Source organism: Petaurus breviceps, unplaced genomic scaffold (genome assembly GCF_028583685.1).
Source record: "Petaurus breviceps papuanus isolate PSGF00001 unplaced genomic scaffold, PetGlider_PUasm1.0 131, whole genome shotgun sequence".
NCBI lineage: Eukaryota > Metazoa > Chordata > Mammalia > Diprotodontia > Petauridae > Petaurus > Petaurus breviceps.
Genome location: NW_027185674.1, coordinates 5,644,645 through 5,656,957, shown reverse-complemented (window position 1 = coordinate 5,656,957; position 12,313 = coordinate 5,644,645). Strand labels below are relative to the sequence as shown.

General features: G+C 38.8%; 1 protein-coding gene across 2 annotated transcripts in view; it reads left to right on the top strand.

Moving 5' to 3' along the window:
• KATNAL2 (katanin catalytic subunit A1 like 2) overlaps positions 1-12,313 on the top strand; it is a 136,084-nt gene that overhangs the window by 65,091 nt on the left and 58,680 nt on the right. For both annotated transcript variants that reach the window (XM_069104750.1, XM_069104743.1), the window contains 3 exons: positions 3,828-3,994; positions 5,762-5,798; positions 11,583-11,700. In XM_069104750.1, coding sequence (XP_068960851.1) covers positions 3,922-3,994; positions 5,762-5,798; positions 11,583-11,700 — 228 coding nt within the window. In that variant the 5' untranslated portion in view covers positions 3,828-3,921. The remainder of the gene's footprint in view (positions 1-3,827; positions 3,995-5,761; positions 5,799-11,582; positions 11,701-12,313) is intronic.

The window sequence follows — 12,313 nt, the reverse complement described above, 5'->3', positions numbered from 1 at the left end:
GGCTGCAGCCTTTGACACTGTTGATCACCGTCTTTTCCTTGATCCTGCCAATAGATTTCTGAGACATCTTTCTATCCTTTGTCTTTTCCTAATGGTCAGATCATTTCTCACTTTCTTTCGCTATATTTTCATTCGTTTATGCCCACTGATGCTGATGGGGTGCTTGGACTCTAATTCCAAGATTGCATTTTTTCCTAGCCTCAAAACACTATCCCTGACAGTTTTCTCCCCAACCCAAGGACACTATGCCTAGCAATAACTCATGAGTGGGCCCCAGTAAGACAAACTACCTTTACCTTCAGTTGCTAATGAGCAAGCCCCCAGTAAAATAAACTATCTTTTCCCATCATAAGAACAAGCTGACCTCTGAAGAAATTCTCCTGTAAAAAAAAACAGGACTATCTTATAACCACAGAATTATTATATACTGATTCCCAAAGTTATCATATTCAACCCAGAGGTCAAGCTATACACGTCAACTCTGAAAGCTATCTTGCTACAGATGTAATAAACCAAAAATACACCCCTGAAAAACTCCTTCCCCTGGTTTCCAGTAGTGAATGACTCCTGTGACCAAGGTTGTGAGTTATCACCTAATTAGCATATCTGCCAGATAATCCACTAATCCTCATTTTAGACTATTTGGTAAAGTGAGGAAATGTATAGAGTCATTTGTAATTCTTAAAACAATTACATTCGAATGTAGCAGCTTTAACAGAAAAATAGTATCTTCTACGTTCTAAACTATAGTCTTCCAAACTTCAGTGAAGTAGCCCTGACTGAAAAGGTATGTTCCGAAAGGATGCTTCTCTCTTCTCCCATATCTTCCAGGTGCAAAGCACATATGTAGAAAGAAACTATAAAGGCATTTGGATTTCAGAAATTGAGAAATATTTTTTATTTGTAGTGCTATCTACAATAGGCTATATTAAACATTATTATTATTATTATTTGCTTTTTGCAGGGCATTTGGGGTTAAGTGACTTGCCCAAAGTCACATGGCTAGTAAGCGTGTCAAGTGTCTGAGGCTGAATTTGAACTCAGGTCCTCCTGACTCCAGGGCCAGTGCTCTATTCACTGTACCACCTAGCCACCCCTTATATTAGACATTATACTGAATAGTTTTTTTGTAGAGAATCTCCAATGAAGATTCTAAATACTGGTAAGTATAGAAATGTTTTTATGATAGAAACCTATGTGATTGACTTTAAAAAACCCACAGATTTACCAGAACTTATACATGTAAATGAATATTGTTTCTGTCAAAGCAGTCACTAGGGGAGACTGCATTTATTCTGACTATTGTGCAAACGGTTTTAGAATTGACTTTGGTCATGGTCTTTTGAAGAATCAAAGCTGAAGCAAACTTTTGTTCTTTGAGAGGGGATCTTTTGCTTTTTTGGAAACAGCTGATAGTCCTTTAAGAGCCCAAGCTGTTGAACAAAATTGATATACAAGGCAGATCTTGCATCTGGCCTCTCCAGTTACCTTTTGGACATCTTGAACTAGACATCCAGTAGACGTCTTAAACTCAACATGTCCAAAATAGGACTCATTATCTTTCCCCTAAAACTCTCTGCTCCCCACCCCACCCATTCCAAACTTCTCTGTTACTGTAGAACACAAGAGCATCCTCCCAGTTCCCCAGACTCACAACCTCTCTCCCACCACCCCCATATCCAATTTTTTTTTTTTTTGCCAAATTCTGCCATTTTACCCTCGTAGTCTTTTCTGTTTGTCTCCTTCCCTCTGACGCTGCCATCACTATGGTGCAGGCCCTCATCACCTCATGCTTGGACTACTATAATAACCTGGTGGACAGTCTGCCTGCTGCAAGTCTCTCTCCAACTCGAGGCCATCCTCCATTCAGCCACCAAAGTGATTTTCCTAAAGCACAGATCTGACCCCATCTCACACATCTTCCTTCCCCTCAACCCAGTAAACTTCGGGATTAAATACAAAGTCCTCTCGTGTTCAAAGTTCTTCATAACCTGGCCCCCTCCTTCTTTTCCAGCCACCACGTACTCTTCAGCCCAGCGGCATTGGCCTTCTGACTGCTCTACAAGCAAGATGCTCTAACTCTCAGCTCCAGGCATTTTCTCTGGCTGTCCCCCAGGCCAGCAATGCTCTCTCATCTATCTCTGGCTGCAGCCTTCCCTGCCTTCCTTTAAGTCCTGCCTCAAATTCCATCTCCTTCAACAAGCTTTTCCCAGCTTCTCTTAATTCGAGTGCCTTTCCTCTGTTAATTATTCGTTTCCTGTCTTCTCACCGACATCTTGTTTGTGCATTTTTCTCACTTGTGCCCCTGTTAGATTGTGAGTTTCTGGAGAGCAGGGATTATCTTTTGTTTCTTTCTGTATTCCTGGTTAGCCCCATCTGGGTACATAGTAGGTGCTTGTTGCTGCTGTTGTTTCAGTCACATCCGACTTTTTGTGACTCCATTTGGGGTTTTTTGGCAAAGATACTGGAGTGGTTTTGCCATTTCCTTCTCCAGATCATGTTACAGATGAGGAAACTGAGGCCAGGGAGGTGAAGTGACTTGCCCAGAGTCACACAACTGGTAAGTGTCTGAGGCTGGATTTGAACTCAGGGATATAACTCTTCCTAACTCCAGGCCTAGTACGCTATCAGCTGTGTCACCTTGCTGACTAAGTCCTTAGTAAAATAGATGTTTCTTGTCTGACTGCCTGACATGTCTCTAGTTAGATTGGAAAGCCTTCAGCTCTCTTAAAAATCATAGGGAACTAGGCATCGGTTAAGACCATAGCTCATAAAAAAAATAATGAAATGCTTTTGAAAACTATCAGTCAAAAAAAACAATAGGTTTACAATATGATATCATTTTTGGTCAATGACAGGTGTTACCATAAAATAATGTTTTTTCTCATGTAGCTTATAGATAAATTTGAAAAATAACTGCCAGATCTCTCAATTTACCATTTGAGAATGTGAGCACCATCAGTGTTATTAATTATAGGTAGCTAGGTGGTACAGTGGATAGATCAACAGGTTTGAGTCAGGAAGTCAGGAGGACCCAAGTTCAAATCTAGCCTTAGATACTTAAAAAAAACAAAAAAAACCTATTTATTTACTTTTAGTTTGAAACATTCAGTTCCACAATCCCTTGAGTTTCAAATTTTCTCAGCCTCCCTTCCCCTCCCCCCCCAAGGCAGCATGCAACCAAATATAGGTTCTGCCAATACCTTCACATTGCACATTAGTCAAGTTTGAAAGAATAGCTTTAGATACTTACTAGCAGTGCAGCCCTGGGCAAGTCATTTAACTTCTACTTGCCTGATTTTTCTGTAAAATATGGACGATAATTGAAGTTACCTCACAGGGCTATCATAAGGGCCAAATGAGATAATAATTAAAAGGGCTTAGCACAGTGCCTGGCACATAGTAAGCACAATATATATATATAAATTTGTACTGTATAGTCTTTCAGAGTGACTATTCTAAGGACAAGCAAATGCATATGAATGTATAAGTTCTAGCCTATTTAAAAGTCAGACCGGGGGCATTCTGCTCTGTTTAGCATGGGCTTGTTCTTTTGAGTTTTTTTTTTTTTTTGGTCTTTTTTTTTCTTTGAAGGGGGGAAGTGACTTGCCCAAGGTTACACAGCTAGTAAGTGTTAAGTGTCTGAGGCTGGATTTGAACTCAGGTCCTCCTGACTCCAGGGCTGGTCACCTCTTCACTGTGCCACCTATCCGCCCTGGGCATGTTCTTTTGTATAATACTTCTCTTTGAGCCAGTGGTGACTGTTTCTTTCATTATTTTTCCTCTGTTGTTGTTAACGACTGATCTGTTTCTTTTGAAATTGCTAGATATATTGATGCTGCCAATGCTTTGGAACAAGAAACCAAACAAGGCTTACGGCGTTTTGAAGTTTGTGACAATGTTGATCTTGAAACTATTTTGATGGAATATGAAAGCTATTATTTCGTAAAATTCCAGAAATACCCTAAAATTGTCAGAAAGGCCATTGAAGCTGGTAAGTGGAAATAGATGTGTATATGTATATATATGTGTGTGTGTGTGTGTGTGTGTGTATGTGTATATATATATATATATGAAATAACTCTTATCAATGTTTTGTTTGCATTTTGCTCCTCAATAAAGATGATGCCCACTATCCAACATTAAGATAACATATTAGAAAGACCATATAGTGCCCTTTCCCCTTGATTCAAATACTAAAATATGATGTAAATTAAGTATAATAGTCTGGACTTTGTTGTGTACCTCTACCAGGTACCTTGCCATTAGAGTCATTTTAGAGCTGAAAGATCAGAATCCCAGTTTATCATAAGAAGTTCTCAGGAGGCCAAGCTCATTTTTCCTGCATGACTATGGGATGTGTGGAGAGAGAATCAGGACATTTAGGTTCTGTTCATGGAGCTGACCCTAGTTGGGCAATCCAGGGAAGGTTACTTCACTTGTCAGTCTTAAATTTTTTACTTATAAAATGAAGATAACCATACACCACTACCTTCTTCATTAAGATTGCTGTGAAGAAAACTTTTTGTAAATGTTAATGTACTCTATAAATATGAGCTATTATTCTTTCTTTCTATTAAAGATGGAAAGACATGTTTTATAAAGGGCTTATATGACAAGAGATCTTTCCAGCTAGATAGAAGAACCTATTAGCTGCCTTGAAAGTCACAGGGAAATGGACATTGGTGAAGCTAATAGCTCATGTATAGATAATGAAATGCTCTCGAAAGCTATCAATTCAAATAATAATCAATATAATACATAGGTCCAGCATAGGTTAGCAGTAAATAGAGGCTGGTTGAGGGAGTATCTAAAGTCAGGACCCTGTGTTTTGTAGTAATAGATTGACTCTTAAAAGCCCATAAGTGGAGGAAGTAATTATAAATCAAGGAAGATCATTGTCCTCCTTACTAGGGACTTGTTAAGCCACAGACTTGACCATTTAATTCAGGGACCAGAAAACTAGACGGACTAGGAGCTCAGAACAGCTGAGCCCAAGGATCCCCGAATCATAGAATCTTGAAGTTAGAAAAACCCCTGTAGGTTATCTGATTCAATTATCCCCACAGCACAAAAATCAAAATGTTGCTCTTCTGTCCAGAAATCAAATAAAAAACCATGATGAGTCCTAATCTCAAGATCATCAGGGAAGTAATTTAAGATGTGAGTTTTTGGCCATTAGTTCTGGTGTAACACTTGATGTGCATCCACAGTCTTCTCCTGTGGTTTCTGACATCAGTGTTTTTGTTTCTTTGGGGGGTAAAACTGCCCAGCATTATACATTTTTTTTGCTTTTTTTTGGAGGGCAGTGGGGGTTAAGTGACTTGCCCAAACATGGCTAGTAAGTGTGTCAAGTGTCTGAGGCGGGATTTGAACTCAGGTCCTCCTGACTCCAGAGCCATGCCCAGCATTGTCATAAAATATCTGACAGGGTTCATGTCTTGACTTGGGGTCACTCACATTGCAATGAGATGAGAGCAAGCAACAACTTCATGAAATGAAGCTGATCTAGGGCCCTCATGATCCCAAGGTATCTTAAGTACAATGAACTTGGTACCTCTCACACAGGAGGCTACAGGGCTCAGCTCTCCTCACAGCAGGGGGTAATTTAGTTTCACATACTGGCACGAGTCTTCAGTAAGATTTACAGTCACAGGCACAGATGTCTTGAAAGGAGGGTCAAATGTAAGAATTGCTCTTTCCTTTGTTTGGAATTTGGTCAAACTTTCTTTTTCTCCTTTCACCATTTACTTTCCTGCAGAAGAAAACAAGATACCCCGAAATGGAAAGTCCAGAAGGTAAAGTAAATGGAATTAACTATTTCTGAATATCTCCTTGCATCCATCCTGGGGGCATTATAGTTGGGGTAAAACATGAATTCCTATTCATCCAATGGGAAGTGCTTCTGAATTGAGAGTCCAATGACCCATCTACGAAAGGTCATCAACTAGGAGCAATTGAACACTGGAACATGAGCTTGACAGGTTGTAGATTCCTTCCCTGAACTCAATCCCATCCCACTATAAAGTCAGAAATCAGCCTGACAACAAGGGAGCATCACTGAGGATCTTTGTCCAATAACGTCTTTATAACTTCATTATGCCTTGAAGCTTTATCAGACTTCCTCGTAGGTCAGTACAGCAGCATTGTCTTCAAGCAGTTCATAGCAGTACTTCTCAAAAAGGGTCCACTAGTATGACAGCTGGTATGTCACAGCAAGCCAGGCTTTCCCTAAAGTTTTGGCTTTAATACTCCTTTGCATACACTATTATGATAGCGGATCTGTCCACGTTCCCTGAATTCCTTCTGACTTCTCCCTTCCCTTTCTCTATTTTATGTCCTTAACCTGGACCATCCCATCTCACAGCAAAATTCTACTCTGGATTTATGGCATCTTATGTGAGTTCCTCTATGACTTCTCTCTTTTCTCTTCATGATTATAAATAAATTTGCCTTTTTTTTTTTTAAACAAAGTCTGTCCTGCACCACCAGCTTCATCCTTCTCTCTTTGTCTGCTTCCCTCCACTCACCCCTCATTCCAGTTTTCTTCACTAGTTCTGGACTTGTCTTTTGCCCTCTCCTGTGCCATGACCAGATTAGGGCTAAGAAAAAAAAATCTGGAGGAGCCACTTCCCTAAAGAGATAATGTGGCTTTTTTAGCACCAGGCTTGGATCTCTGTAGATCTGGGTACACCAGATTAGACTCTTTGGTTAGGGAAGTTTAAATATTTTTTTTGCTATTAAAAGATATAAACTACATTGGGAGGAAAAGTTTGAATATCTGTAGAGGCCACACCATTTTGTAAACTGTGAATGAAAAAACATAGAGAGTGTACTAGTGATCTTGTCAGTGAGGTAGTTGGCATAGCTTACTTGGATAAACAACTTATTAAAAGTTTAAAGGGTAGACTTGTGTAGGGTACCTACCCCCTCATCTGTTATCTCTGAAAGGAGACTAGCCAGGGAATCCTACACCCACCTCACATGCTTGTTTGGAGTAGCTAATAAAAATGATTGGAGAGGAGTGTGCAGGATTGGAAGTGCTATTGAAATGCTTCATGTTAATACGATGCCTAAGGCTAGTGGGGTTTTGCACCATTGTTTTGACAAAAGTGTTATTCTTTTATTTATAGTTTCCATAAAACTAGTCAGACTAGAGTAATAAATGGTAACTACTTGTGAGAAGAAACAGCAAGGGGGAATTTTAAAAAGCAGGGTTTCGGAACACATGCGAATTCTGCTTATTTACAACCCAAATTCATGCTCAAAACTTCCTCAGCATTTCTTACCCCAGCAAGAAATTCTAGAGTTCATTGTTTCTTTGGAGTGGCAAAAGCCTGGTTGATGATTGGACAGCTTGGGAGTGCTTCTACTCCAGTTTATGTGGAGATGGGTGTATCTGTATATTGATATATATATATATATATATATATATATATATATATATATATATATATATATATAAAATTTGTAAATATATAGATAGATATCAATATATGATAAAGGCCAGAGGGGAGATATGTATGTATGTATGAGATAATATACACATATACATATACATGTAGATATACTTGTATGTATGTGATAAAGGTCAGAAATACCAACTCAGAGTTTATATATAGCATTTTGTGATTATAAAGTGCTTTCTACACGTGATTTCATTTGAACTTCACAACTGAGATAGGTAGTGCAAGTATCCCCGTTTTTTATTTAAAATTAAAGATTATTTTAAATTAAATTAATTTAATTTATTATATATTATATACCATTATATATAATATATATTATAATTAATAATTAAATTAATTAACTAAATTAATTAAATTAAAATGAAGATTATTTAAAATCCCATTTAACAGATGAAGAAATTGGGATTTGGAGGAGGGAAGGGGCTTCCCCAAAGTCACGTCTGATAAGTGGCAGCTCTGCTATTTGAACCCAGGTCTTTGACTGCTCTTCAGTGATCTGGATGAATGATGATTAGAGCTGGGAAGAACAGATAGGAAATTAATGAATTATGTTCCCATTAAACTTCTGTTGCTAAAGAGAATTATTTAAGAGTCCGTGCCTTTATTTCTGTCATTAGTAAATTAATACTCATGCATGATTAATGCCTTTTGTATTTCACATCAGGGAAGAGAACCCAGTGAGTGTTTTCTTATGAAGGGCTATCGTTGAGACTGGAAACTTTTCTTAAACAATTAATTGTTTAAGAAATTAATTAATTCTTAAACGTCTCAAATTTATTCTTTGTTTTTCCTTTTTGAGCTAGTCCAGGTTTGAATGTTAGCCAGAACAACAACAAAAATACACACACACACACACACACACACACACACACACACACACACACACACACACACATATATATATATATATAAAATGTGCATATATATTCTAGAAGAATATATATGTATGTTTGTATATACACTCACAGAAACATACCCTAACTAAAGATCAAACTTGAACTACATATAGATAGTCTAGAATTCTAGACTATAGATGTGTGTGTATTCTGGATTATAACTATTCTAGAATTCTTTGTGTGTATATATATTTATGTATATATGTATGTATGTGTATAATAGATATGTATAGTCTAGATTTCTAGAGGACCCTGTGTGTTTCTATGTATCTATTCTGTATGCATGTCCTTGATAAAGATCAAACTTGGCTTAGCTTAGGATTCTAGAAGAATATGTATGTATGTATATGTGTGTGTATGTATCATGTAAATATTATGTAGGTGCTCTAACTGGCAGCTAGGTGGTGCAGGGGATACAGTGCTGGGCCTGGAATTAGGATGACTCATCTTCCTGAGTTCAAATCTGGCCTCTGACATTTATTAACTGTGTGACCCTGGACAAGTCACTTAACCCTGTTTGCCTTATTCTCCTCATCTGTAAAATGAACTGGAGAAGGAAAGGGCAAACTGCAAGAAAACCCCAAATGGGGCCATGAGGAGTTGGACACCACTGAAAACAACTGAATAACATGTTCACTTCATGCTAAAGATTAACATGGACTCGTTCAGAAAGGAAGAGAGAGAACCAATTCAAGGGATATTTAAGAATATTTTACATATATGTGCACATATATGTATATATTCCTCCCCTCAAAATTGTTTCTTAAAAATAAACTTTTTTAAAAGCCCCGAGTTGCTTGTGTTTAGGGACAATAAAAGGGAGAGCAAGTTTGGGGAGCTAGAGGCCTGGGTTCTGATTCTTTCCTTCACTTCTGTGACGATCTTCAGGCAGCTGCTTCATCTATCTTCTTATGCTCCAGTTTCTTCATTTGTCAAATGAGTGTAAAAATTCCCATCTCCTGTCAATTTCCTAGGGATCTTGAGATAAAAACAATAATGTCAGTGAAAATTATTCTATGCCAACTATAGTCAGTCAGCAAGCATTTATTAATGAGCGCTGGAGACACATAGAAAGACAAAACACAATCCCTGCTCTCAAGAACTCTTATTCTAATGGGTTCTCCCCATGCAAAGAGCTATACATACATGAGATGTATTCAGAGTAGTAGGCAGATAATCCAGAAGGAAGGCAGTGGAGGTTGGGGGGAGCAGGGGAGAGGACCAGGCAAGGCATCCTGCAGAAGGTGAGATTGGAGTAGGGCTTTGGAAGAAGCCAGGGAACAGTAAGTATGGGGGAGAGAGGAGAGCATTCTATGCATTAAGGACAACCAGGGAAAAGGCCTGGAGATGGGAGTAAAGTAGGGGAAGGACTTGTGTTCTAAGTGTCTTTACTTCTCATAGAACTTCCATAGGGATTTCATATGATCAATAGCATTTTTTCAGTTTATTAATTTATTTTTTAGTTTTCAACATTCACTTCCATAAGTTTTAAGTTTTCTTTCCCTTCCTCCCTAAGACAGCCTGCAATCTGATATAGGCTCTACAATACATTTCTATTAAACACATTTTCACATTAGTCATATTGTGTAGAAGAATTAGAATGAATGGGAGAAACCATGAAATACAAAACAATACAGAAAATAGTCTGCTTTGCTCTGCATCCTGACTCCATAGTTCTTTCTCTGGATGTGGATGGCATTTTCTATCACGAATCCTTTGGAGTTGTTTTAGATCCTTGCATTGCTGAGAAGGGTTAAGTCTATCCAAAATAGTCATCACAGACTGTGGCTGTTACTGTGTACAGTGTTCTCCTGGTTCCTCTGCCCTTACTTAGCATCAGTTCATATAAGTCTTTCCAGGTTTTTCTGAAGTCCGCCTGTCTGTCATTTCTTATAGCACAATAGTATTCCATTACTTTCGTATACCACAACGTGTTTAGCCATTCCCCAACTGATGGGCATCCTCTCAAATCAACAGCATTTATTTAGCACTCACCAGGCATCGTTCTAGGTGCAGGAGATACAAAAACATATGAAATAGATTTTGCCCTCAAGGAGCTTATATTCCATTTGGGGAGACAACATGTATATCCTCACAAATGCATAGAGAGGTATATAGAATGCATATTGTCTCATCATTTTATATAAGATAAAAATGAGGCAGAGAAAAGTTGCTACTATCTGTTCACCACCCATGTCTCTGCGTTTTCCGCAAGATAAAAATGGCAGTGTATATGATTTACACTCTCTCATTAACGTGGGCTATCCCATTGGGGCTATAATACAAATATAAAAATTATGTCTTTTCAATTCTCTTTAAAAAAATAAGTAAAAAAATATAATTAAGTAGGATCAGTGTATGAGGTGAAAATTCTAGTGAACACCTTTCCCTTGCGTTGTGTATTTCAGAAGCGTACTGGAGAGACCTGAACAATAGCTTGCAACTTCAGAGTTTCCTGATCTTCCCCACTTACTCTGTGGCCCTAATCAAATCATTTGCTTTTCTGTATGTGATACTTTGTCCCTAAAATGGATATTATAATACATTGAGCTTATTTCTGCCTCACAGAGATAATTCTAAGAAATAACTAGTAAGAATTATTTTTAAAAATCTTTCATAAATAGGAATTCTAAGCGGTTAGTGAGCCACGCTTTACGTTAATTTTGTTCAGCAAATGCTTTGGAGTGTTTAGGTTCTATAGCAGCGTGGAGCGTTGTCCTCCATTCTCGAAGAGGGCCAAAATGATGTGACTATGTTGGGGTCCAAGTACAGGGTCCAATCAACTGATGCCAGCTCGGAAGGCTCTACCACGAGTCGGCACAGAAGGAGTACAACGCAAAAATAAGTAAAAAGCACACAGTTCCTGTCTTTATGGAGTCTCTACTTAGACGAAGGAGGTAACAAGAACTTAATGCTACCTACCAAACAACAAGGGTCTATGTGACTAAACCATGTATAAGGTTGAGGGAAGGTAGAAAACAGGAATGATCATAGAAGAATGAGTCAGGGGATAGAGCTTCCTGGAGGAGGTGAGTTTTGAGCCAGATTTGAGGACCATGAATTGGCAGAGAGGAAGATCGGAGGGCATGAACAGGAGGCAGAAGTGTGCAAGAAGGACTTAAAATACATGACTCTTCCCCCTCAGGTGTGCTGTACTTCTTGTTTGCTGCAAATTAAGTAGTTAAAATAATTTCCTTCAAGGTTTTTTGTACCATAGGGTGGTGAGTGATACTTCTCAGAATCTTCCTAGGATCTGTCAACATCGGCCACCATCAAAGACAACATCAGGGAAGACAGTGGAGCCCAAGCTCCCCAACAAGGATAACTCTAAACAGGTTAAAATGGAATTTCCTGAGCTTGTTTGCTGAATGGTCCTTTCATAATTGGTCCTCATCAATCTTTCACACTAAGAGATAGCTGGCCAAAGGGGAGGAATTAATTTTTTTGTTTTGGGAATCAAGATGATTCTTTCCCAATGCATGGTGAGAGGAAATCATTGTTTGCCTCTCTTAGATCTATCACGTGACTTTTGTGGGATTACTTATCCTTTAAACATGGGCACTAGGGGTGGCCAGGTGGCGCAGTGAGTAAGAGCGCTGGCCTCAGCATCGGGAGACCCGGGATTGGTTCCGGCCTCAGATACTTGGCACCCACACAATATAACTGGCCGTGTAACCTTGAGCAAGTTACTTAACCCCAATTGATTAAAAAAAAAAAACATGGGCACTAGCCCCAAAACACTTTATGAGGTCTGTGACCTCAGTCAGAGCAGGGAGAAGCTAGGCAAGATCTCCCAACCTGTTGTGACCCTGTGGATGGTTTCACTTCTCTTCAAGGCTTCCTCTTGTCATGAGCACACTTTCAAAAATATAGACTAGAGAGAGGCAAGATAATTAGATGAAAGGACAGAGAGAGAGAGAGAGAGAGAGAGAGAGAGAGAGAGAGAGG